The sequence below is a fragment of the Chaetodon auriga genome, chromosome 14, assembly GCF_051107435.1.
Source record: "Chaetodon auriga isolate fChaAug3 chromosome 14, fChaAug3.hap1, whole genome shotgun sequence".
In the NCBI taxonomy this organism is placed as follows: domain Eukaryota; kingdom Metazoa; phylum Chordata; class Actinopteri; order Chaetodontiformes; family Chaetodontidae; genus Chaetodon; species Chaetodon auriga.
In genome coordinates this window covers 778,588-802,500 of record NC_135087.1, presented here as the reverse complement: position 1 = coordinate 802,500, position 23,913 = coordinate 778,588, and the positions used below count along the sequence as shown (strand labels likewise).

Sequence of the window (23,913 nt, the reverse complement as noted above, 5' to 3'; positions counted from 1 at the left end):
GGGTGTGATCACTGGTCCTGGTTTGACTCCCTGCAGAGACCCAACGTTCAGCTGTTCCTCCGAGAAAAGACACACAGGTTCAGACCAGTCAGGTTTTTCTGCATTCTGTCCATCAGAGGACCAAATGAAGAGACACACGTGAACATGAATAAATAAATAACGCCCTGAATGATTCGCTGCTGTCAGCTCGCCCCCTTTCAATCAGAGTGACGCCGTGTTTCCAGTCAAGCCTGAAAGACTTCAGTACACGCAGACATAGATCATATGATGTTATACTTACTGTTCCTGTGGTTTTTCAGGGAGCTCTGCAACCAGTTCCATTAAATATTCAGGTTCAACATTCACTGACCGTCTCACTGCATAAAAATAATAATATATCTGATGAGTTCATCAGCTGATCGATTGATCCGCTGCCTTTAACTGAGCAAACAGGCCAGAGAGCCGATCAGCGCTGCACTGATTGGTTGATCAGGATTTCGTACCTGTTGGTTAATGAATGCAGTCACATCACAAACAAAAGAAGTTCAGGTACAAGAAGTACAAGTACTGCGTCCGTCACGTGGAATGAATGAGAGGTTTTTCTTCTCATCTGGACTGAGTTTGTTCTGGTTCATCCCGTCGATCTGTTTGTTTCAGGCCATCGTGTTCGTGGTCGGAGGAGGAAACTACATCGAGTACCAGAACCTGGTGGACTACGCCAAGGTACCGAAATACTGCTGCTACTGCGACTGTTACTGCTGCGAGATACTGTGATCAACTCAGTTTTCTGCTGGCGTTCATGGCATGAATGCGTTATTTGACAGCCAGTAGAAGCACTTGTGTGTGAAGTGACGTTCGTCTGATGAATGTCTTTTTTTGGATGTTGATGAATCGTCTAATTTGACGTGAGATGAGCTGAAAGGTTACAGATCAGTGAAATCCGTCCTGCAGCGGGAAACACGATGAAATCACGTCTGTGTTTTCAGTTCAAACAGGGGAAGAAAGTCGTTTACGGCTGCAGTGAACTCTTCAACGCAGCTCAGTTCATCAAACAGGTGAGCTCCACACCTGTCCGCCTGCCGGACGCCTGACAGGATCACAACACGTGATGATCTTCTAGAATGTGATGCGTTGCTTTAACACAGCAGGAACACTTGACTGACACACCAGGAGTTTACTTTAAGGACTGATAGTACTCACATACTTTTACTTTTGAGGTTCTGAATGCAGGACTTTTACCTGTAGTGGAGTATTTTCACAATGTGTATTAGTACTTTGACCTAAGTAAAGGAGCTGAATACTTCTTCTTCTACTGTCCTCTCCACAGCTCGCCCAACTCGGCCAGAAGTGATGTGGACACCAACAAGATGTGAACCTCTGTCTCTCTCTCTCTTTCTCTCTGCCCCCCCCCCCGATTCCAGTTGTTTTATATTAATTTCTGCTCTGTAAATGGACTAAATATTTCCTGTCTTCACTGTATTTCCGTCTCTTCCTCTCAGCACTAATAAAGCTCAGCAGTCCCGACTCTCACAGCAGCTTCACTCCTTATTTTTTGCTCACGGTGATGAAGGTTCAGCCTCGTCATTGGTCAGTTTACAGTTTAACTCCCACCTCCTTAATTGCTGACCACCAGGTAGGACTCTGGTGGGCCTCCTCAGTCCTGGTTGTGGGTCAACAGTCGGGACTCCTCAGATCTGAACTCTGCCTGAAGATCAATCAAATCACTTCTCAAAACTTCTCCTTTTAAAAACAATTGGATTAATTGTTGCACACTGGTTTATTTTTATTATTGGATCTGTTTTTTTATTCTCAGTAATATAAGTTGTTGTTGTAGTAGTAGTAGTAGTAGTAGTAGTAGTAGTTGTTGTTGTTGTTGTTGTTGTTGAACTGCTTTCAATCCACATCAGATATTTAACCTGCAGGTTCATCTGTCGCCCCATTGAACTCCCTTTAACTGGTTTTTGCCTTCAGACTGGAAAGTTTCTCAACTCAGAGGAGGAGGAGGACAACTGTGGTACTGCACGCGCACACACACACACACACACACACACACACACACACTTCATCCATCACTTTAAAGGCAGCCTGGCACAGTGTGGTACAGCTCTGCCGCTGCTGCCATGTTCCTCCAACACCACAGCACCAAAAACAAAGAGATCAATCTGAGGATTATGTCATCATGGCATTTTAATCTGAGAGTGTGTGTGTGTGTGTGTGTGTGTGTGTGTGTGTGTGTGTTGTAACTAGTCCAGGAAATGAAAAAGTTTCAGTGGTTGAACTTCAAACATCGACAGCTGATAAAAAGCTGATTTTTGAATTTTTTTGAATAACAAAAATGTGGTTCTGCGTCATCTTCGCTGCGTGAGTCATTAACACCTGTCATCTGTGACATCACTTCAGGTGTTAGCGGTGATGTCAGAGTCTCAGATTTGTGTTCATCAACAAAGACTGGTGTCATTTGGTGTCGCACAGACTGAGCGACGTTAACCCCAGCGAGATGGTGTTCGCGTCGTGTCGGAGTCGCTGTGATCACGAGCGTTCACACAAACATTGAGTCAGAGCTACGATTCTGAAATCAAGCTAATGTTGAACCTCCAGTCAGCCGCAGCCTGTCGTCTAACTGATTAAACCCGAACTGGATGTATGTCGTTACTGATTTTAGAAAACAAAGTAACTGTTTGTCTAAATTACTGATTGAAGCGAACGACGAGGCTGAACTTTCCCTCCTGACTGAATGAGTTCAGTTCAGCTTTCCCACGAAGAGACGCTGATATCACACTGTTGGCTGAACGACACCCAATCAAAACACAGGAACATCTTGAACAACAATCATTTATGTTCCATTCTTCCAAATAGACACAAAAACACTTGAAAATTTGATTTATTCTCTGAAGGAAGTGAGACGATTCACGTTCAGTTTTGAAACATTTCAGGACTTTCTGCTCCACAGTTCAGCTCAGTGTGAGACCCCGCGTGCTTCTGTTGCTATTATTCTAGTGCAGAGACCACCCGCCCACGCACGCACGCACGCACGCACGCACACACACACACACACACTTACACTTACATTTCATTTCCTGTAGACTTACACAAACCACTACGTACCAGCCATAACCCAAGTCTAACTTACAGTTAATTAAATTATGGGGACTTTTCTTTCGTCCCCATAAGGACAGCAAGTCTCCGTAAGGTCATTGGACCCCACATCGTGAGTGGGTTTCAAGTTTTGGGACCCCACAAATATAGAAAAACAAGGACACATGTACACACAGACACTCACACACACACAGAGTTAATCCCAGCTCAGTGTCAGGGATGTCGACTCTGTTATGTTGACTTTGTGACCTGGGAGCTGAAATAATGAGGAGGAAGAAGAAGAACAGGAGGGAGAAAAGGAGGTGGGTGAAGGTGTAAAAGAGGAGGAGGAGGAGGAGGAGGAGGAGGAGAAAAAAGTAGAGAAGGACAGCAAGGAGGTGATGAAGAGGAGGAAGGAACGGAAGAAGGGATGAAGGTGAGAGATGAGGACAATGGAGCAATGTGGGAAGAGGAGGAGGACGAAAGGGAGAAAACAGATTGAGGAGGAGCGAAGGAGGAGTAAGAGGAGAAAAAGCATATTTTCCATTTTCAATTTTAAGAGAATAAACAGTTGAGGGTTTTGATTTTGACGTCTTCGTGACGCTCATCGTACACCAAACAACGCAGGATGTTGTGACCTCTCAGCTGTTTTCACCAAACTGAGATGACTGAAGCGAGACGAAAGCACATGTACGAGAGTGTGACGCCAGCCGGAGACCCACGAGTTCCCAGAAAGAGGCCACGCTGGAAGGTGTTTCACCTTCAGTGGAGCTAGGCTAGCAGTTTCCCCCCACTTCCAGTCTTTGTGCTAAGCTACGCTAACCACAGGATGTGATGAAAGCGCCCTCCATCTTCTCATTGTTCTTTTAACACGATGCGATGCTTACACACAGACAAGCGCTCATACGCTGTGATACTCTACACACACACCTGCATGTGTACAGAGCGCGCGCGCACACACACACACACACACACACACACACATTATTCCAGGTTATCCAAGTCCTCCTCGTGACTGTCAGCAGCCTGCAGCTCGACGTGGGCGTCCAGGTTTTATCTGCTGGATGAGAGGAAGCGTCCAGAAACACTCGCTGACTGTGATGGTTTTATTCCAGCCCGTTAAACCTGCAAATCAGCCGGAGGAAAATATCAAAAACTCGTTAATACTGTGCTAATACGACCAGTGTTCACATTTGATTAACTGGAAGAATAATAGTGTTATGTAAAAAAGAGATAAAAGGTCTTCTCAGCCACAGCAGCGCCTCCTGGAGGAGACCATGGTCACTACAGCCCAAAGAGCAAAGAGTGGACGGAATAAAGAACAATTCTTCTTTTGCTGCTTCTTCTTCTTTTTCTTTTTCTTCTTCTGCTTCTTCGTCTTCTGCTTCTTCTTCCTCTTCTTCACCGGGAGGCAGAAATCCTCAGGGAAAGATTCAACATTTATGGAGACAACCAGAGGAATTTCTTTCTTTCTCCACTTCAACTTAAAGTTTTCTTGAGGCAGCGTCGGAGAACTGCATTTTGAAACAGGCTAATGCTCGGCTGTGGAGGCTCCTGATTGGTTTCTAGTTTGCTTTAAAGTCAGTTTGTAGTTGTGGGTCAAAGCACATTGTGAGACTTTGGTCCTAAACTTCACGTCTATGTCTCAGGACGTCTTTGGTCTCCAGATGTCGGAGCTCTGAAAGTTGTTGATGGAAGAATCTGCTGACCCACACGAAACTTTGGAAATTTGGCCTAAAAGTGTGGAAACAGTTAATGGAAACATCGCGAATGATAGTTAAAGTTTTACAAATACAGAAAGTCCAGAAGACAAACATGTTTATCAGGAAGTGATGATCGTGACCTGCAGCTGAACCTTAACACTGAGGCTGACTTTAATAAAGTGTGGTCAGTTCTTCATCCAGGTTATTAAACCATAATCGTTCAGTTTGACTCTGGAGACACAGACCAGACGTTTCCTGTCGCGAGCACAATACTCAATATTTTCATGGCCTCATTCGATGGTGAGTATGGACACATAAATCTGAACGTCTGCTGCTGGTCGACAGTAAACAAACTGAGTTTTTATGAAAGAACCAACTGTGATGAAAACACAAAGATCATGAAGGAGGTGACCTTTATTAAGTATTGATCATTCTGATTATTAGATGAATGAATGGACTGTCTGTCATGTTTAATCTTAAATGGTTTCGAGCTAAAAACCCTTTAAAATTGATTTTGATTGATTCTTTAATATTTTGCTCCTGAAAAACCTCAATCTCTGAACCTCGTCTGAAAAGTGATTTCACACCAGCTGCAGCATTAACGTGATTAGAAATCATCCCGCTGACAACAGAAGCACAAGTCCTGGGTCAGCGGTCAGCCTCGTAGCCCCGCCCCCTCTTTGAGAGGTCTGATTGGCTCCCATCCTGCTCCTGCGGTGACCTCAGGTGACCATCTCAGGTATTATTGAACCATGTGAACACTTGATGTGTCTGATCTGATGTCTCTGTGTCATGAGGCTCAGTGCTGAAGCTGTACATACAAGGTTTCAGCAGGACAGAGATAACATGGTGTCCGGTCTTCAGGTGCTTCAACAAAGACCTGATTGTCCTGCGAGGACTCTGTGACACACATAGATCAGGTGTCTGTGGCTTTTTCCTCGAGCTCCACCTGAAAGCGGCGTCTCGGGTGATGAGGGAGCAGCGTTTTAAACCAGGCCAAAGTTATTTGGAGCATTTACACTAATCCAGGTGGAAGATGATACAGGTGTTCCGACCTCTCACTCTGAGAAACTGCTGGGGACGTTTTGTGATTCAGCCGTCGGCTTGTTTTCCTTCCTCTCAGGCAGCCAATGGGTTCAATGTTCCTCCTGAAAACTGGCCTGAGAGATAATCCGTCACAACATTTAGTCTATTCTTCTGTTGACAAAGCTGCATTATCGTCTCGTGGAGACGCAGCTGACCGTTCTAAGAACTCTTGTTTTGTTGATGCGTTCAAGGACACTCTGACCATCCAGGCTCTGAGAATTGGACGTGGACGAGGACGCGTTCATGAGACGTGATGACAGAGAGTCAAACCAAGGAGACTTGTACTGACCAAGCATGGACGCTGTGCCCTTGAGCACATTTTCCCTCGTACACGTTTCAAGTCAGATTTTAACGAACCTGCTCAGACTTGTTGGACTGTTTGCTAAACCCCGCCCCCTTGTGAGCTGTTGCTACACCTGTCAATCATCCTGTCTCTGCACAAGTTTAGTTACAATGATAAAAGCAGCAGTTTTAGTAATTCTCTGAAACAGTGCATCCTTCACATAGAAATAAACAAAAACAGCTCATCATTTCAAGCCAGCAAACATCAGTTTTACTGAAACGACAGCTGTCAATGGCAGGTTTTATTAGCTGTAGCTAGCTAATCAAGCTAACGTTAGCTCCTTGAGCTCGGTGACAACCTTCCTCGTTTTTGTCTCTTTTCCTCTGCCGTCCCAGAGTTTCAGTGACTTCATGTGTGGCTGGTGTCGCACAGCAGGCGTCGCCTTCACTGACACTTTGAATTCTCTCCGCTCGCCATCGTAATAACGTCCTGACTGTAAAATCTTGTATCTCTGACAGTCCATTCAGGGAGAACACCACATTTCATATAAACTCATCATCACAGTTCGCAGCCATGGCCCATCATGCAGCATGTTCCCTGTGTTCCTGTTTCATTCACCAGTGCCCCCTCATGGCCTGGAGTCTGCAGTCAGGAGAACTTAAAACTGTATAATAGTAAATATTAAATAAGAGGCTCTGACAACAGTCATGTACATCAGGACTGGACTGGACTGACCCTCCAGTGTAGCTCTGTAGTGTTCAGATGTGAACCACACTGAGGGAACAGATTTTGGGTTGAGCTTCCTGCTGGGCAGCAGCTCTGTGGGAGACCAGCATCCAAACACAGATCACATTCTTGCCCTAAACACACAGGACGCCCATCTGATAAAAGATTTGCAAAGAAACAAAACATCTGCTCTGGATTTCAATTAGAAAGCCCAGGAGAAGTTATATAAAGGTAATAACAACATGTCAGTCCATGAAAATATACACAGCAGATCCATTAGCTTCTTTCAATCAAGTTAAGATTATTAACAGCCCAGTTTAACCTTCTGTGCCGCAGAGCAACAGTGTGTGAGCTGAAGATAGACCGGACAGATCTGGAGTTACTGCAGGCAGAGACCCTGTAGATGAGATCTACAGCCAAAGTTTTAGCCATACCAGTGTGAATTTTACACAAAATTCAGTTTAAGGTTGTAAATCAACTGCTGAATTTGGACTAAAAAAATGGTGGAGACTTTCTCAGTCAAAGCTGTTTGAAGCTCCTCTTCACTGCTGAAAAGGCATCATTGATGTAATCTACGGTTACGTTAGCGGCTCTGTGGGGCTGTACTTAACAGCTAAATGCTAATATTACCATGCTAACTTGCTCACAATTACAACTAAAGACCATCTGTGATGAGATCACAGCAGTCGAGACGCCCGTCAACATCTTATCATTCCGTGAGTACTCAGAAGTCTTTACTACATGAGTACCTGAGTACTCAGTACTGTACGTGAGTACCTGAGTACTCAGAACTGTGCACGAGTACCTGAGTACTCAGTACTCGTAGGACACACATTGACCTGGACTGTAAAGTTTAATGAAGCTCTTGTGTTGACAAAATCTTTTGTCTGTCTGTATCTGCCTGCAGTCTATTAGCATGTTAGCCTTTGATAATTAGCACTTCTGAGGCTGAACGCCATCAGTTTTTTTTTTAAAGGATCATCAAATGTATGACCAAGCGTCCTGAGAGGAACACGAGCGTCTGAACCTGATTCCATAACAATCCATCCAACAGTTATTTCGATATTCTACTCTAAACCAAAGTCGACCACCACGCGGTTGACCTTTGTCTCTGCCTCCATGTTCAGTCTCATGAAAGCCTTCTGAAGGTGTTCTCCTTCGCTCCAGCTACATTCCTCCCTCAGACTTTTTCTTCGCCCTTCTCATTTTACCAGCCGCATGCTGGGAGCTGGCCAAGTTGAATTCCTGACCATTGGCGTCTGCTCTACCTGTGTACCTGTGTACAGGTACGCTCCTCTCTGAGCGGTAACATTACCGAGCTGACCCTGAGCTCCGCCCGGCCCTCGACAATAACCAGAGCTCCAGAGGTGACAGAACGAGGCCAGTGCATCGATAACACGTGACAAAAACTCGTTTAAGATCAAATTTCTGTCTGACAAAAACACTGAGGGGTTTTTGTGTTTGTTTGGTGCAGGGCCTCGTCTGGGGGGGTGACATGGGCCACCCAGAAAATCTGATTGCCCCCCCAGTACCACCCCACTATCCGAAATTTTTGATTGGCTGTCTACTGTTCAGACGACAGCTGAATTCAACTGTTTTTCAGTTTTTTCTCGTCTGTTCTCCTTCTGTCTGTCGGTTAGTCAACTGTCAGTCGTCTGCATTAACTTGTCAGCCATGAGAACTGAACCCAGCAGGTCTCTGATTGGCTGGGACTAAACGAGTGAGGGAAGCTAACCTCTAGCTGCTAAACTGAACCCTGGTTTTCATGTCAGTGAAGTTACTGTTTGTTTGTTCAGTTGGACGAGTTCGGTGGTGTTCTGTCAGCCTGTAAAACGAGACACCGAGCCTCATTTGAAGCTGGACTGTTGCTAATGTTAGCTAGCTGTCGCTCTCACTCTCTGGGAGGAGTAGATACTGAGTGTGTGGGAAACACATTTTGGACTGAGAAGCTGAGCTCATGCAGACATTTGTATCCTAAACGAGGAGAGATCTCTGAGTGTTGGTGTTTTTGTGGTTGATGTCGAGGTTGGAGTAGATATTGCCCTGCGTTCTCTCCAGCAGCTCCTGTGCTGCTGTGTTTTGTTGGGTTTTGTAGCCAAAGTTCAACTGAAATGAACTTGGATGGTTGAACTTCTGCAGCTGACGCCTTTCAAAGAGGAGCAGCAGCACTGAAACGTTCCTCCTCAGTGAAAATGAACCTTTTCGTGTGACAGTTTTATCTTTTGTGTTATATTGAAAGACAACTGACGAGTCTTTGCTCCTTCTCTGCAGAGTGTTACCACTTCTGTGAAGTGTTCGTTGATGTCGACCAATAAGAGCACAGAACATTAGACAGCTTCTTTATTGATCCCAATCTGGGAAATTGTTTTGCTGCAGTAGCAAACATACAGACAGAAAAAGGATACAAGAATTGTTTAAACAGCAACAAAAAGTAGCAAAAAATATAGACAGGAAAAATTCAATATAAAAAGAGGAATTATTCTCCTGCACAACCGTGAACATGGACAGAGAGCGAAGAGGAAGAAGTGATGTTGGTGCTGTCAGGTCACAGGTGCCTCTGATCACTTCTGTAAGACGGTGAGCTACGACTGGCTGACGAACAACATGGAGTCGGCCATCTGTTGGCCAAATCACAGCAAGAATTTATGCCTATAATCACTTAATCTGCTCACTGTGCCAGATTAAGTGATTACACTATTGTGCGGTGTGATCCCAGCGGGGCTGAAAGCAGACACCCGCAAAAGAAAACTCATTTGAGCCTTAAGTCGTGCTCCTGCCCCCTTCAGGGTGAGGGTGAGGTTCGGGGTGAGGGTCAGGTGTGGTCCAATCAGACGTGGTCATGGTCAGTGGACAGAGACGGTCTCCACTGGCCTTCGTGGTCATGGTGAGATAATGAAATCTATGTCAGGTCTCACAGTTTAAATTGGACCTATGGGTAAGTCCCGACACACCACCGAACGAACTAATTTCATTGGCTGATATCTGCGACCTCACTGTTTCTGTCACTGCTGAAGCTCATGAGCAGAGGGTTGGAAAGTAGATCAGCTGAGAGTCTTCAGACTCGGCTGCTTCTTGGTTACTATAGTCCAGTTAAAGTCTGATCTGCTGTGGATCTCACGTCCCGACTCAAGAACAAAACCACATCATCTGCCTAAAAGTGGAGATGAAATCCTGACTTTATCAGAGTGGACTCGAGTCGAGACACTTCAACACAATCAGAAATCCTTCAACCAATAGAAAAAGCTTCGAGAAAAATTCACTTTTTTCCACCAACACAGCTCAAATATTTCACTACGTAATATTTATTCAGTCCTGCTCTCACGTTCACCTCAAGGTTATCGGTCAGTAATCCAGTTCAACAGAAGGTGGTCCAGTTTTTAAGAGTTTATGTGAGCCGTTACTAAAACACTGAGCAGCATAACCTCCAAAGCTCGAACTGACTGCTCAGACCTTTAGTGTTTTTTAAACAGAATTCAACATTTAAAGGACTAAATATGAAGGACTTGGAAGGGGGACTCAGCCTCAGACCACTGTGAGCTAACTTGAGCTTAAAAAACCGCTTGAACTCTTAAATTGTGAAACTGCTGACTCAGACCTTTATCTTCATGACTTGAACTTGAATCACTAGCAACAGTTAAAATTGATCATATCAGTCTGATTAGTGATGGAAGTGAATGTAGTTGACTTGAACTTGACCTCAAACTCACTGAAGTCTTGCAGACTTGAACTTGAGTCTCAGCAACACGACCAATTTGAACCTTCTGGTTAAGAAACTGGACATTTCCGATCGGGTCCTGAGTATCGATGGAGTCCACTTGGAAGTGATCTTTAGCAGCTCAGATGGACTCACGTCAGAATCTTATGTGCAGAACCGTTTTCAGTCCAGACCAGTACCATCCTGGAGTCCCTACTGGTTTCACCACAGTTTGTCTGGACCAAGAAATCACCGACGCACCATCCAACGACCAGGGGAAACTTTCATGATTTAACTCTGTTCCTCTGTCTGTCCCTCTGTCTGTCCCTCTGTCTCTGTCTCTTTCCCTCAGGTCGACCTCTCAGTGAAGCCCCTCCCACTTCCTCTGATGATATCACAACTGTAAGGTGTGTGTGTGCGTGTGTGTGTGTGTGTGTGTGTGTGTGAGAGAGAGAGAGAGAGAGAGAGAGAGAGGGCTTATTTAAAGGGCTGCCTCCGTCTCGCTGGGCGATCACCAGCAGCTCAGCATCAGCAGCTTACCGCCTGCTGCTTCCAGGGAATAAAAACTCCACAGTTTTCCTCAGACGTCTGCTGGACAAACAGTCAGTAAGACGTTCATGGCTTGTTTGGCACACAGATCTTTACTGTTGGACTGAATGACTGTTTTGGGTTTTTTTTGACTCTTGGGTTTGATGACTGATCGATCAGCTGATTTAAATCCCAACACGGTGACTTGCTGCCTGACAGGCCACGAGCTAAAGATCAGGGTTGACTTGATGACTGTTTTCCTTACTGACTGTGTGGTTTGAAGTGGCTGATTAGTTTACTGACTGACCAATGATGTGTTAACTGCTTACATGGCGTTCACTGAACAGCTGGCTGGACTGTTTCCTAACTGGGCAGAAACTGGTTGACTGGTTTTGTGATTGGTTTACTGACTGGCTCATTTATTGACTGACTGGTTTACGGCTGGTTGGTTGACTGTCAGCTCGTTCTTTGCAGGTTGCCTGACCTTTTTAACCAGTGACTGGTTTGCTGACTGGTTTATCCACTGACTGACTGACTGACTGACCATTGGCTGGTAGACTGGTTTACTTACTGTTTGCTGATTGATTTTGTCTGTTGACTGACTGGTTTAGTGGAATGATGGCTGTTGACTCAACCAGTCTACCCAGTCTTTACTAGGTGGTCTGTTGACTGGTGTCGCAGCTGTTTTGTTTGAGTGGTGTGCTGACTGGGTGACTGGTTTGCTGACTGGTTTTGCACAGTGTCTTCTCGTATTGTGCATTATCCTCGTCAACTGGTTAAACTGTAACTTGTTCACTAACTGGGTGACCAGTGATTGGTTGACTGTTTTACATGCTGTTTTACTGACTGACTGTTAACTGGTTGACTGAACAGTCAGTTAGTTCATGGCTGACTGAATTAACTGTGTGACTGGTTTTCTGCCTTGCTGGAGACTCTTTGTCTTCACGTCTCGTGTGTGTTAACTGGCTGCTTGATTAGTTCTTGTTTACCTAACTGACTGTTTCAGTGTCGTACTTACTGGCTGTTGATCCGGGCTCATACATGTTGGCTTGGTGACTGATATCAGTTTCCATGTTGTTTGACTCTTTGTTTATGGTTGTTAACTGGTTTACTGGCTGTTTTACACCAGTTTACGAGTGAATTCTGTCCTTGCTGACTGAACTTGTTTACTGACTGCTCAACAGTCTTAACGGCTTATGGCTGACAGCTTTACTGAGTTCACTGTTAACCTGCACATTGTTTGATGTTCTTTAACTCTTTACTGACTGGTTTGCTGACTGGTTTGGACAGTATGTGAGTGTTTTGCTGAGTCAGCAGCTGCTCTACTGCTTTTTTAACCACTTCGTTCTCAGTGTTCATGCGTCTCGTGTAAAAACTGTTGACTGAAGCTCATTCTGTGCTGTTTGGCTAAACTGGTTAACCAGCTACTAACTGGTTTACCCATTAGCTGCCTGCTGTGCTGACTGGTTATTTCTGGATCATGCGTACAGTTCACGTGTGTTTATTGTTTACTGACTGGTTTGCTGACTGGATGTCACAGTCAGACAGAAGTGTTGACGATCACGTGTGAACTTTTTTTACTGACTGTTTTCTAATAATCTGAGGTCACTTTGTCTTTCAGGTGCTGAAATGTCTCACCTGTCCGTCCTGCTGCCTCTCACAGGTACGCTGCTGTATTCTGCTCTGATCACCTGTGTTACAGTTTGTCCACGTCTGCTCACTTTGTCTTTCTGTCTGTCTTACGGTGTCTGTGCAGAATTCTTGTCTTTAAAATACCATAAAAATGTACAAACACACCGTCCAAACCTTTGCAGCAGCACACCTGTTGCCGACACACTGAATCGTCCCTGTGGTCTGTGTCTGTGGACCAACTGGAGGACATTTAAAGACTGAGTGTCTTTGCTGCTCTGGGGAACAGAAGACGTCTCTGTGTCTCATAGAGGTGGAGACATGATGGGCTGTACCTGAGCTCTTTGTCTCTGCTGTGATCACAGTAAACGGGCTGATTATTGAAGTCCTGTTCACCTGTTATCTGAGGACCATTGTGCACCTGTTGTAGGTGGACTGATGAAGACGGTCGTGTTAAATGTTGCCGTGTTTGTGTGTCAGTCGTGTGCTGCGGTCCTCAAACTGCTCGAGGACGTCTTTGTCAATCTGATCTCTGTTTCTCTGAAGGCCTTTTATTCGTCGTCTCCTCCACGTTTGGCTCAGAGTCCAGTGGTGAGTCCTGAACGTTACCTGTCTGTCTGTCTGTCTGTCTGTCTGTCTGTCTGTCTGTCTCTCTGTCTGTCTGTCTGCCTGTCTGTCTGTCTGCCTGCCTGTCTGTCTGCCTGTCTGTCTGTCTGTCTGTCTGTCTCTCTGTCTGCCTGCCTGTCTGCCTGTCTGTCTGTCTCTCTGTCTGTCTGCCTGCCTGTCTGCCTGTCTGTCTGTCTGTCTGTCTGCCTGCCTGCCTGTCTGTCTGTCTGTCTGTCTGTCTGCCTGCCTGTCTGTCTGTCTGCCTGTCTGCCTGCCTGTCTGTCTCTCTGTCTGTCTGTCTGTCTCTCTGTCTGTCTGTCTGTCTGTCTCTCTGTCTGCCTGTCTGTGTTTGTCTGCCTGTCTGTCTGTCTGTCTGTCTGTCTGTCTGTCTGTCTGTAACATGCTGTAGATCTGTTAGCCGTTAGCTGCTGAAGCTAACTTGACCACTTGAGAACATGGAGGAGGATTTAAACAGAGACATTTGGAGACGTTGTGAAATGTCTCCTGGTTTACTAAACAGTTTAAAAACAGCAGTGAACAAAGAAAATGTGCTTGTTTGTTTGTTTGTTTGTTTGTTTGTTTGTTCTTCTTCTCACCTGTTCAATGTTTTTGTGAATTAAAGCAAAAGGTCTCTGTGAGGATCAGGACTTAGTTTTGTGGTGAAGGTTCCAAGTGAGTCTGTGGTTGAGCTCGGGGTCAGATGTGATGGTCCAGGTGAGGCCTTCAGGTGCGGCATTCAGGTGAGGCGTTCAGGTGACGTGAAAAACAAAGAAAGAGCGTCCTCATAAGGACAGTACAGCTCATGTGTCCGGGACATGAGGACAGACCAGGACAGAGACAAAAACGATCTCAAAGACAAAATTAAAACTTGAAACCAAAGAAACAAAACAGTCTGAAGCTCTGTTAGCGCCCCCTTCAGGCGGCGGTGTTCATTACAGCACTGGGCAGGTTATTCTTCAGTCACACCAGAACGTGAGGAAGCAGAGCGATCGTGATGCTCGAAGCTCGATGTCACACTGTGGTCATCTCATTTTATTTCAGTAATTCATAAATCAGTTTCTGTCATCTGAAGAGTAACTGTGAACGGACTGAACATGAAACCACATGATGAACATCAGGTCACAAGCAGGAACAGTTTCGTCTGAGGCCAAAAAGGTTTAAAGGATATTCTCATTAATACTCTGATTATCCTCCAGTCACTCAAACTAACTCTGAATGCTAACCGCTAACCGCTAACCGCTCTGTGTGGGTCACAGCTGATAGATCGTCTTCCTCTGAGCCGCTGAGCTCCATTAAAAACACATCAGAGAGGAACTTTAAAGCTCCCTGTTTGACTTCTTGTTGACCCTCCGAACTTCTTTCCGTGTTTACGTTGAACCTGAATCGTAAAAATGTCTGAAATTCAGACGAAGCGCTGGTCTTTTCTCTCTAATAGATGAAAAGCTCCTTTTATCTCGAGGCCGTCCTTTCAAAGAGCACATTTGTTATTCTGACTGTATTTCAGTGAATCACTCGTGAATACTGTCATGAAACAATCAACCTTTTTATCCTCGGACGTAAATCCAGTTCATTTCTCCCAGTAAAGTCCCAGTTTGAGTCATGTTTATCCTTTTTAAAGGTTTTTCTGTGTATCACTATATCACATACAAATCAACAGCACTGAAACCGTCTGAAAATATTACCATGACAGTACTTTTATGTGTTTTTCTTCTTCAGTTTCTTTTATTTTAGTAGCTTTTTGTGTTCAAAAACACTGACGCTCCTCCTCGATAGCAGACGTGCAGTGTTTGAGCTAAAGATTTAAAATTCATCTTTTTGTAATGTTTCAACAGCCATGAGTAAAGTGGAAGTACTATGTAGTAAAAACATAGTGATTCTTGTGTGAGACGTCGGCTCTGTGAGGCTTTAATCTGACACAGCAGTGCAGTGAGCTTAATGCTAAAGTCAATGCTAACATGCTAACGTTCATGTCGTGCTCACGTTGGTCATCAAACATTAAGAAGCAGCGTCACGGGTACGAGTTGCACGCTGAGCTGCAGATGAATAAAGGACTGTCCTGTCAAACGCTCAAAGCACCCACTGTACCTGAACTACTCGTCTCAAAGTGACGCAGTGGTGAGAGTCCAGAGGACCATGTGACTCCACGTCAAACTTCATGGTTGATGTCATTGAGCAGTGCCGCAGCCGGTGACCTGTGCGACCCGCGGAGCCGACCTGACGGAGGACAGGGTGGTGGTGCTGTGTCCTCCAGACTGCACCCAGTGGAGGGTCTCTGTGTTCGGGACGGGAGTCTACGCCTCTGTGTCCAACATCTGTGGAGCTGCTGTCCACAGGTGAGACACCCGCTGTCTGTCTTTGGTCTTTCGTCTCTTCTCCGTCTCTTGTTCTGTTAAAGTCAAACGTCCTCCACCTTCCTCCACCTTCCTCTCTGTGTATCAGCATTGAGAGCTGACTGCCCCAACATCACGTGACAGCAGACCTGACGCTGATCGGCTGAAGTCAGCTCCGTCAGACAGGTTGGCTGAAGCGATGGAGGTGTGCAGCAGGTTTGGTTGGAGTCAGAGTCTCTCGGCTGCGTCGGGTGTAGATTTCCAGACACGTGGATCAAACTCTGCTGCAGCAGCTGCAGATGTGACATAATAATGAGCAGCGTGAGTCCTGCTGTGAGCTGAACCTCAACAAAACACCAACACCACCAGGAATGTGCAGCGATGAGGGATTAAGCTCTCAACCCTGAATGACCTGCTGCTCCCCCCGCAGAGGGCCGCGGGGCCCCGAGAGGAGAGGCCGAGGAGCTGCTCCCTCAGGACGCCTCCTTCGTTCCTTCGCTTCTCATCTTCCACTCGTCTGTTTGTGTTTCTCTGAAGTCTGATTCTCATTTTCAGCCTTATTGAACTTCCTGTTGTGAGAAGGTTTTTATGAGAAGTCGATAAAGAGACGCTGAGATCAAACAAAACGACACAAACTCCACTTCGTTCTTTCATTCATGAGGAAAATGGATTTTTTTTTTCTGCTCTTCGTAGATTCTTGACCACGAAGCCTTAAAGGATCATTCATCCTCTGTCACCTTTCACAGCTCGGCTCCTGATCTCAGAACCTTTGTCGTCTTACAAACATAAAAACATTAAAAACGTCGTTCGTTGCTCAGTTAATCACTGAAGACGTTTAACAGATGAAATGTGGGTGTGAGCGGACCTTCACAGGTCTGGAATCAGTTTTTAGGTGTTGGAAAGTAAAATGTTATCAGCACATAAAAAAATGAAGTTGCGAAAATAAAAATGAATCAGAATCACAGTAAATGATTGTCTGTCTGTCCACAGTTAATAAAGTTTTCTGTTTTGAACGGTCTCTGCTCTGCAGGGGCCTGCTGGGTCCGGCCGGGGGCCCCGTCCGGGTTCACAAGCTGCAGGGACAACACAACTACGTCAGCTCCTACGCCCACGGCATCCACTCACTGGCCCTGTCCCGCTGGAGCGCCTCCTTCAGCCTCACCAGTAGGTGGAGCCACTTTCTATTGGTCGGTTTATTCTTCTGTGACTCGTTTTGATTAACGTTTTTATTCTTTTCATCAGAACCAACAAACAGCAACTCAAAGTCCGCTTGTTCACTTTTCCTGCTTCAGTCCTCTTCCTGCGATTCTGACTGTGCGCTCGGTGTTTGACTGCCTCCTAGAGGCCGCTCACGCTCACTGCAGTGTTGTGTTCACTTCCTCTCGTCGCCGTGTGACCTTTAAATCTCCTCTGTCACCGTGTGCTGATGCAGATCTTCATCCTCCTCATCCTGAACACGACTGACGACGTTTGCTCATGTCCATCACGTCTGGGGCTCTTCTGCCCCCTGGTGGACAGATAGACTCGACCATTACAGCTTGAAACTGCATCACACACACTCCTCCTCCTCACACTGTGTGTGTGTGTGTGTGTGCGTGTGTGTGTGTGCGTGTGCGTGTGTGCAGAGCCCGTTAATGTCCCGTTGGAGTTGACCAGCAGCACTGCAGCTCTGGTGTCTGCAGCCGAACAACCAGGTAAACGATACACATTATTGTACTACTGGTACTACAGTGTAGTACTCTAACTGCTGATATCTGTACTTCAAACTCAAGTTGTAAATACTTTTAACTTGTGCTTAAAATGAGACTTTGTTTACTTCATCTGGTCTTTATTTAATGATCTGATGATTAGAGACGGATTTATTTCTGAGGTTTCCTGTTTTGTGTTTCCTTCCTGTTTCCTGTTTTGTGTTTCTTCCTGTTTCCTGATCGTGTTCTCCATGTTCACCTGTCACCTTCACCTGTCAACTGTCCGCTCTGTGAAAACTCTTCCTCTGGTTAACAGAAGAACTGTTCTCACTCACATTTGACCATTTTTTCAAATGTGGTAAAGTTACCGTCAGTGAAAGTCACCACTTCCTGCAAAGATGCTTCAGATTAAAAGCCTCAGAGTGATAAACCTTCTGTCTGTGGACACTGGATGTGAAACATCTGCCGGAAGTTTTGTTACTTTAACAACAATTGAAAACAGTAGAAATGATTGAAAACAGTAGAAACAACAGTAGAATGATAAGAGCTGTGGAAACGTTCACTGACTCTGAGACTCTGCCGTTACCTGAACACCTGCTGCATTCAGAGGATTTGCCGCCGTGACGACCTGTTTCCTGCTGACCTCTGTGTATGTTTGTTACAGCAAAGAAACCAGCGAAGAAGCCGTCAGTGAAGAAAGCTCTGACAGGCGGGAATAAAGGTACCGAGTGCTGGATTTTATGTTCAAATGAAATCAGGACTTTGTGAATCAAAAACTGGTTCGTTGGCGAGAAGCTTTTCACACAAGGAAGTTAAAATTATTACGATGAAAATACGATGGAAATTTACAGTGAAAGCAGGTAAAATATGTGAAAAGAGCTGCACAGTTAAAATGAAGAAATGAATCTGCATTAACACACACTGTAACGTGAGGCGCAGCGGCAGGTCCTTCATGATGAGACCGCCTGCTCGCCTCAGATCCTGCAGGGATGAAGGCTGTAGCCAATCAGAGATCGGCAGAGTGAACGACACCCGGAAGGGAAACTGACATCATCTCTGATTGTTCTGGAAAGCTGCTCCTCTTCATCATGTGCTAATGTGTGTGTGTGCGTGTGTGTGCGCGCAGACTGTCAGATGGACATCGCCGTGGTGATCGACAGCAGCAACAACATCGGGCAGCGACGGTTCAACCTGCAGAAGAGCTTTGTCGGCAAGCTGGCGGCCATGTTGAGAGTCGGACAAACCGGACCACATGTAGGCCTGATCCAGGCCAGGTGGGACTGACTGACTGACTGACACACACACACACACACACACACACACACACACACACACACACACACACACACACACACACACTCACACACACACACACACACACACACACACGTACACACACGTACACACACGTTTCAGCACTTGTGGGGACATTGCATTGACTTACATTCATTTCCTGGAGACTAACATTAACCTCAGTCTTCATCCTAAATTTAATGATTTACTTTGTGTGGATGCATTTTGAATACATGAAGGAAGTACTTTTACTCAAAGGTACAAGAAGGCCTACTTTACTAGTATCTGTGTGTGTGTGTGTGTGCGCGCGTGCGTATGCGTGCGTGTGCAGTGGCTCTCCCAGGACGGAGTTTTTGTTGACCAACTACACTCAGCCCAAAGACCTGCTGTTTGCTATCAAGGAGCTGGCTCACCTGGGAGGAGACACCAACACAGGTAACGTTACTCTGCACTTCCTGCAGACTCACCCTGACCCAAGTCTTCACCATAAAATGTAATCAGTTACATTTGGGGACTTTGTCCTCATAAGGACGGCGAGTCCCCACAAATGTAGAGCAACAAACTTTGTCACACACTCGGCTAAATTTAACAGTTTGATGCAGAAAAATGTGAGAAATAAAGACAGAAAAAAGACGTCAAGCATTTCATGAGTCCACGTCCACGAGAGAAGACCTGCTGACCACTTTAATCAAGAAGAGTTTCTCTCCATTCATCAACTACATTTCCCATGAGGCCACAGGGGTGCTGCAAAGCCTCGTGGGAAACGTAGTTGAATGGTGAGAAAGGCCGTTTGTTGCTCTGTGGTCCGTCCATTCTCGGACCACTTCTTTTCAATATCTACATGTTGCCCCTAGCTCAGATCATGGAGCAACATAATATTTCTTATCATACTTATGCAGATGATACACAACTTTATATTTCTGTGTCATCACATGACTACAGTCCCTTACTTTCACTGAGTGACTGTATTCATCAAATCAATGAGTGGATGTGCCAGAATTTTCTTCAGCTTAATGCAGATAAGACAGAAGTGATTGTATTTGGCCCCAAAAATGAAAGGTCAAAGATCAGTGCTCACCTTAATTCCATGTCACTGACAACAACAGATAAAGCCAGAAATCTTGGTGTAATTATTGATTCTGACCTGAATTTTAACAGCCAGTTAAAGCTCATTACCAAATCAGCCTAGTACCACCTGAAAAATATAACCAGAATTAAGGGATGTCTGTCCAAAGAAGACATGGAAAAACTGGTTCATGCATTTATTTTCAGTAGGTTGGACTATTGCAATGGAGTCTTTACTGGCCTAAACAAAAAATCAATTAGGCAACTACAGCTGATTCCAAATGCTGCTGCACGAGTCCTTACAAACACCAGAAAAATGGACCATATTACACCAGTCCTCAGATCACTACATTGGCTTCCTGTGAGTCAAAGAATAGACTTTAAAATCTTACTGTTGGTCTACAAAGCATTAAATGGTCTAGGACCGAAATATATTGTAGATTTATTAACTCCATATGAAGTATCCAGACCTCTCAGGTCATCAGGGACAGGTCTATTGTGTGTTCCCAGAATGAGAACCAAACAAAGTGAAGCAGCTTTCAGTTATTATGCTCCTCACCTGTGGAACACTCTCCCTGCACACCTGAGGTCTGCACCAACAGTCAGCTCATTTAAATCAGAGTTGAAAACATTATTATTCGCTACAGCTTTTACTTAAAGTAATCATTTTAAATGCTAGATTATTGTCTTAAACACTAAATTATTGTCTTTTACTGGCTTCCTTTAATTGTATTTTATTTTTATTTTTCTATTCTCTTCTAATCTCTTTCTTTCTTTCTTTCTTTCTTTCTTTCTTTGAAATGTATGATTTTAATGTATTTTTATGCTTCTGTAAAGCACTTTGAATTGCCTGGTGTATGAATTGTGCTATACAAATAAATTTGCCTTGCCTTGCCTTGCCTTGATGTTCCAGTTCCAGTTAAACGTCTCTTGAACTGCTTCTTTCTTGGTTTTGGTCTCGTGCAGGTAAAGCCATCATGCACACGACGGAGACCTTCTTCACCCAGGAGAATGGGGGCAGGCGGGGTCACCCCCGGGTGATGGTGGTGCTGATTGACGGCTGGCCGTCCGACGACCTGGAGCAGGCGGCCACGTTGGCCAGAGAGTCCGGCATCAACGTCTTCCTGGTGTCCGTGGCCAAACCAGTGCCCGAGGAGTTCGCCATGGTGCGAGACAGGGAGTACGTGAAGAAGGTCTGCGCTTCCTTCCCACTTTCATTCATCTCGTGAACATTCATATTGACCCGTTTCCAACAGACCATCTCCTCGTCTTTGTGCAGGCGGTGTGTAAAGACAACGGTTTCTTCAGCTACACGATCCCCAGCTGGTTCAGCACCACCAAACACGTCAAACCTCTCACTCAGAGACTCTGCTCGCTGGACAGCCTGCTGTGCAGTAAGACGCCGCCACAACCCGTCCAATCAGAGTGAAGCTAGACAGCTAGCTTAGCTTAGCTTAGCATTACGACTGGCAGCAAGCTGTGAAGGAAGAATTCAGGTCTGTTTAAAGTCCAGGTTTAAATATTTTCCCATAAACCTTCAAAAGCTCCAATGCAGCCGACTGATGTTTACTTTACATCATCCAACACAGCGAGAACCAGAAGAGAAGGATTTCCACAAACTGTCAAACTTTTCCATTAAATGAGACTGAAAGCAGTTTCAATATGGACCCGTCAGAGTTCACGTTCATGTTTAAGTCATGGTGGTAAAGATTTGTAAAGTGTGTGTGCGTGTGTGTGTTTAAGGTAAAACCTGCTACAACTCGGTGAACATCGGCTTCCTGATCGATGGTTCGTCCAGCGTTGGAGACGGAAACTTCAAGCTGGTCCTGGACTTCCTGGCAGGAATCGCCCGAAGCTTTGACATCTCAGACCTGGGATCTCGCATCGGTAAGAGTCTCTGGGTGGACATGATTGGATCAATTGACGAGCTGATTGGTTGATTGGCTGTGCGTTGATGTCCAGGTGCGGTGCAGTTCACCTACGATCAGAGGCTGGAGTTCGGCCTGCATGACTACTCCACCAAAGACGACACCATCAACGCTCTGAGGAGCATCCCCTACATGAGCGGAGGGACGGCCACCGGAGGCGCCATCAGCTATGCCACCCAGAACCTGTTCAGGTAACATCACACCTGAGTGTTGTGTTCTGCTTCCATTTGAAAAACAACCAAGCAGGTGTTAATAATTCAAAGACACCGTTGGTTTGGCTGCAGGCAGAAGAAGAAGTGAACAAGAACAGAGACGTTATTTAAAGCAGTGGTTCCTGTTTTTCATCTCCAGACTGATCTATCTGTCTCTTTGTCCCCCAGGCGGACAGGACCTGGCCGCAACTTCCTGATTGTGGTGACAGACGGCCAATCGTATGACGACGTCAGAGGTCCGGCGATGGCTGCACAGACTCAAGGTGTGTGTCCTCAACCAGAGGAAAAACAGCAGTTTGCATTCAGTTCTTTTAAAGTCTGCGTCTCTCACATGTCCTTTTTGTCCCGTCCACCAATCACAAGGCATCACCATGTACGCGGTGGGCGTGGCCTGGGCACCCCTGGAGGACCTCAGAGCGATGTCATCAGAGCCGAAGGACAGCCACACCTTCTTCACCAGAGAGTTCACCGGCCTCGCCGAGTTCGTCCCGCCGCTGGTCCGAGGAATCTGCCGAGACTTCACGGAGAAAAACTAAGACGACGCGCTTGTGCTTCTGATCCCGTGACCACGACCTGAACCGTAACCTGAAGGTGTGAGGACTCAATAAAACGTCCCCACAGAAACATAAGGACACTTTTGTACATCTATACTCGTGAGGTCCCTTACTGAAAGTCCTTCATCTAAAACCGAGTCCTCACGCTGCCATTTTAAGAGACAACCAGACAAAATGTCCTCACATGGGACAGAATCACCTGGACAGAAGTACAAGGACACACTGTATATAAACTGTACACATATACCAACTAATACTGACGCATACACATGTATATAAGAACACAACATAGAAAGCCACACGTAAACCAAAAAGCATTGCTTCTATTTAATGAAGGCGACGCTGGGAAATCACCAAACAACCAATCATCAAACAGCAGAGACCAAAATCGTTCACAACAATCCGCCGTCGGTGTTTGATTCTGCAGCCTGTAGAAAGTAATCAGATTGCCCTGAAGTACAACACAAAGCAGTGAAAACCTAAAAATGACTATTGTAAATAACTCGTCAAAACGTAGCTAACGCTAACATGTTAGCCCGCTAACCTCACTGAAGCAGAGGCATTAGCTTTAAGGAAGCTAATTCTAGATGCTAACTGAAATTAAACTGCAGATTAAAGCAAAAAAAAAAAAGATCTATTTTTTATGTTAATCTTTATTATTTTTCTTTTGGAGTCTTTTCAAAATAATCTGTTCCAGAATTTGCGAATCATCTCTTAAAAATGTAACCGTTGAATCAAAGACTGTCTTTTATTCTAATGATTCTGGTTCACGTCAACGTGCAGCTTGAAATTAACGACTGTTGAGACGCGAATATAAAAAAAAAAAAGTGCCAAATCTCTCACAAGTTAACATCTTTCATGTCAGAGTGGATCTCAGGACAATAAGATCAAACAGTGACGATGTGGACGCGTCATCGCTGCAGCGTCCACGTCGGTCAAACAAAACGAGAACCATCGTTTAATGTTTATCGTTCTGTTCATCAGAGAGAACAGTTTATTATTATGAGTTAGATTTTCTCCTCCAGGTCACATGACAGGTCACACTGAGTTTGGCCTGTAAAAGTGTTTTTCTGTTTCTTCTAGTTGATTGAAATGAACTGAAAGCAGCGGCTGATGATTTCTGGGTTGGGGCTGAAATGAGCTGGTGAAATGAATGTGTGCTTCTTCGTTGGTGGAGGTTTGATCCCGTTCGTCGTCCTGATGTCGGACTTTGACAGATATAAAACATTTTTCAAAATTCTGATTTTCTTTGTCTCTGTAAATGAAGCCTTTTATGCAATTTGGATGTTAAATGATAATTCTGTCCTTTTTCTGTATTTATTACCTGCTTCACTTGTGTCTCAATAAACAGGTATTTTTACACCTTGTCCAAACTGCTCATGTTGCTGAAACTCAGACAGGCACGTGGCGCCACCTGGTGTCCAAACTGCAGATTACAAGAAAACATGCAGTTAGAAGATAAAGTGTCACTTTGTGTTCAGTGTCAACGCTGAAAAATACAAAAGACACGTGAATGCATCAAACAGACTAAAAT

At 45.2% G+C, this 23,913-nt stretch overlaps 2 protein-coding genes across 4 annotated transcripts in view; both read left to right on the top strand.

The window, feature by feature from the left end:
- The window catches only part of scfd1 (sec1 family domain containing 1), a 22,582-nt gene extending 21,073 nt beyond the window's left edge, over window positions 1-1,509 (top strand). Inside the window, exons 23-25 of the mRNA XM_076749284.1 lie at window positions 637-702; window positions 966-1,034; window positions 1,307-1,509. Coding sequence (XP_076605399.1) covers window positions 637-702; window positions 966-1,034; window positions 1,307-1,330 — 159 coding nt within the window. The 3' untranslated portion in view covers window positions 1,331-1,509. The remainder of the gene's footprint in view (window positions 1-636; window positions 703-965; window positions 1,035-1,306) is intronic.
- A 3,523-nt stretch (window positions 1,510-5,032) lies between these two features.
- coch (coagulation factor C homolog, cochlin (Limulus polyphemus)) lies at window positions 5,033-23,746 on the top strand. Of its 3 annotated transcripts, XM_076748339.1 has the most exons (16): window positions 5,033-5,057; window positions 10,899-10,953; window positions 12,696-12,737; window positions 13,250-13,294; window positions 15,486-15,642; window positions 16,670-16,803; window positions 17,265-17,333; window positions 17,992-18,048; window positions 18,454-18,601; window positions 18,952-19,055; window positions 20,652-20,878; window positions 20,965-21,079; window positions 21,429-21,572; window positions 21,648-21,804; window positions 21,994-22,088; window positions 22,189-23,746. In XM_076748339.1, exons 3-16 carry the CDS (start codon window positions 12,704-12,706, stop codon window positions 22,359-22,361), a joined length of 1,659 nt encoding a protein of 552 aa, XP_076604454.1. In that variant the 5' UTR covers window positions 5,033-5,057; window positions 10,899-10,953; window positions 12,696-12,703; the 3' UTR covers window positions 22,362-23,746. The 3 variants fall into 3 exon arrangements, with proteins under 3 accessions (XP_076604454.1, XP_076604452.1, XP_076604453.1); XM_076748337.1 differs by lacking the exons at window positions 5,033-5,057; window positions 10,899-10,953 and adding an exon at window positions 11,059-11,148; XM_076748338.1 differs by lacking the exons at window positions 5,033-5,057; window positions 10,899-10,953 and adding an exon at window positions 11,067-11,152.
- The last annotated feature ends 167 nt before the right edge of the window (window positions 23,747-23,913 follow it).

Excerpts from the sequence above, each read along its gene's own strand:
- coch (XM_076748339.1), top strand. The coding sequence starts at position 12,704 with ATGTCTCACCTGTCCGTCCTGCTGCCTCTCACAG. Across the intron at positions 16,804-17,264 it reads CGCCTCCTTCAGCCTCACCA|AGCCCGTTAATGTCCCGTTG; the intron begins GTAGGTGGAGCC and ends GCGTGTGTGCAG. Across the intron at positions 22,089-22,188 it reads GATGGCTGCACAGACTCAAG|GCATCACCATGTACGCGGTG; the intron begins GTGTGTGTCCTC and ends ACCAATCACAAG.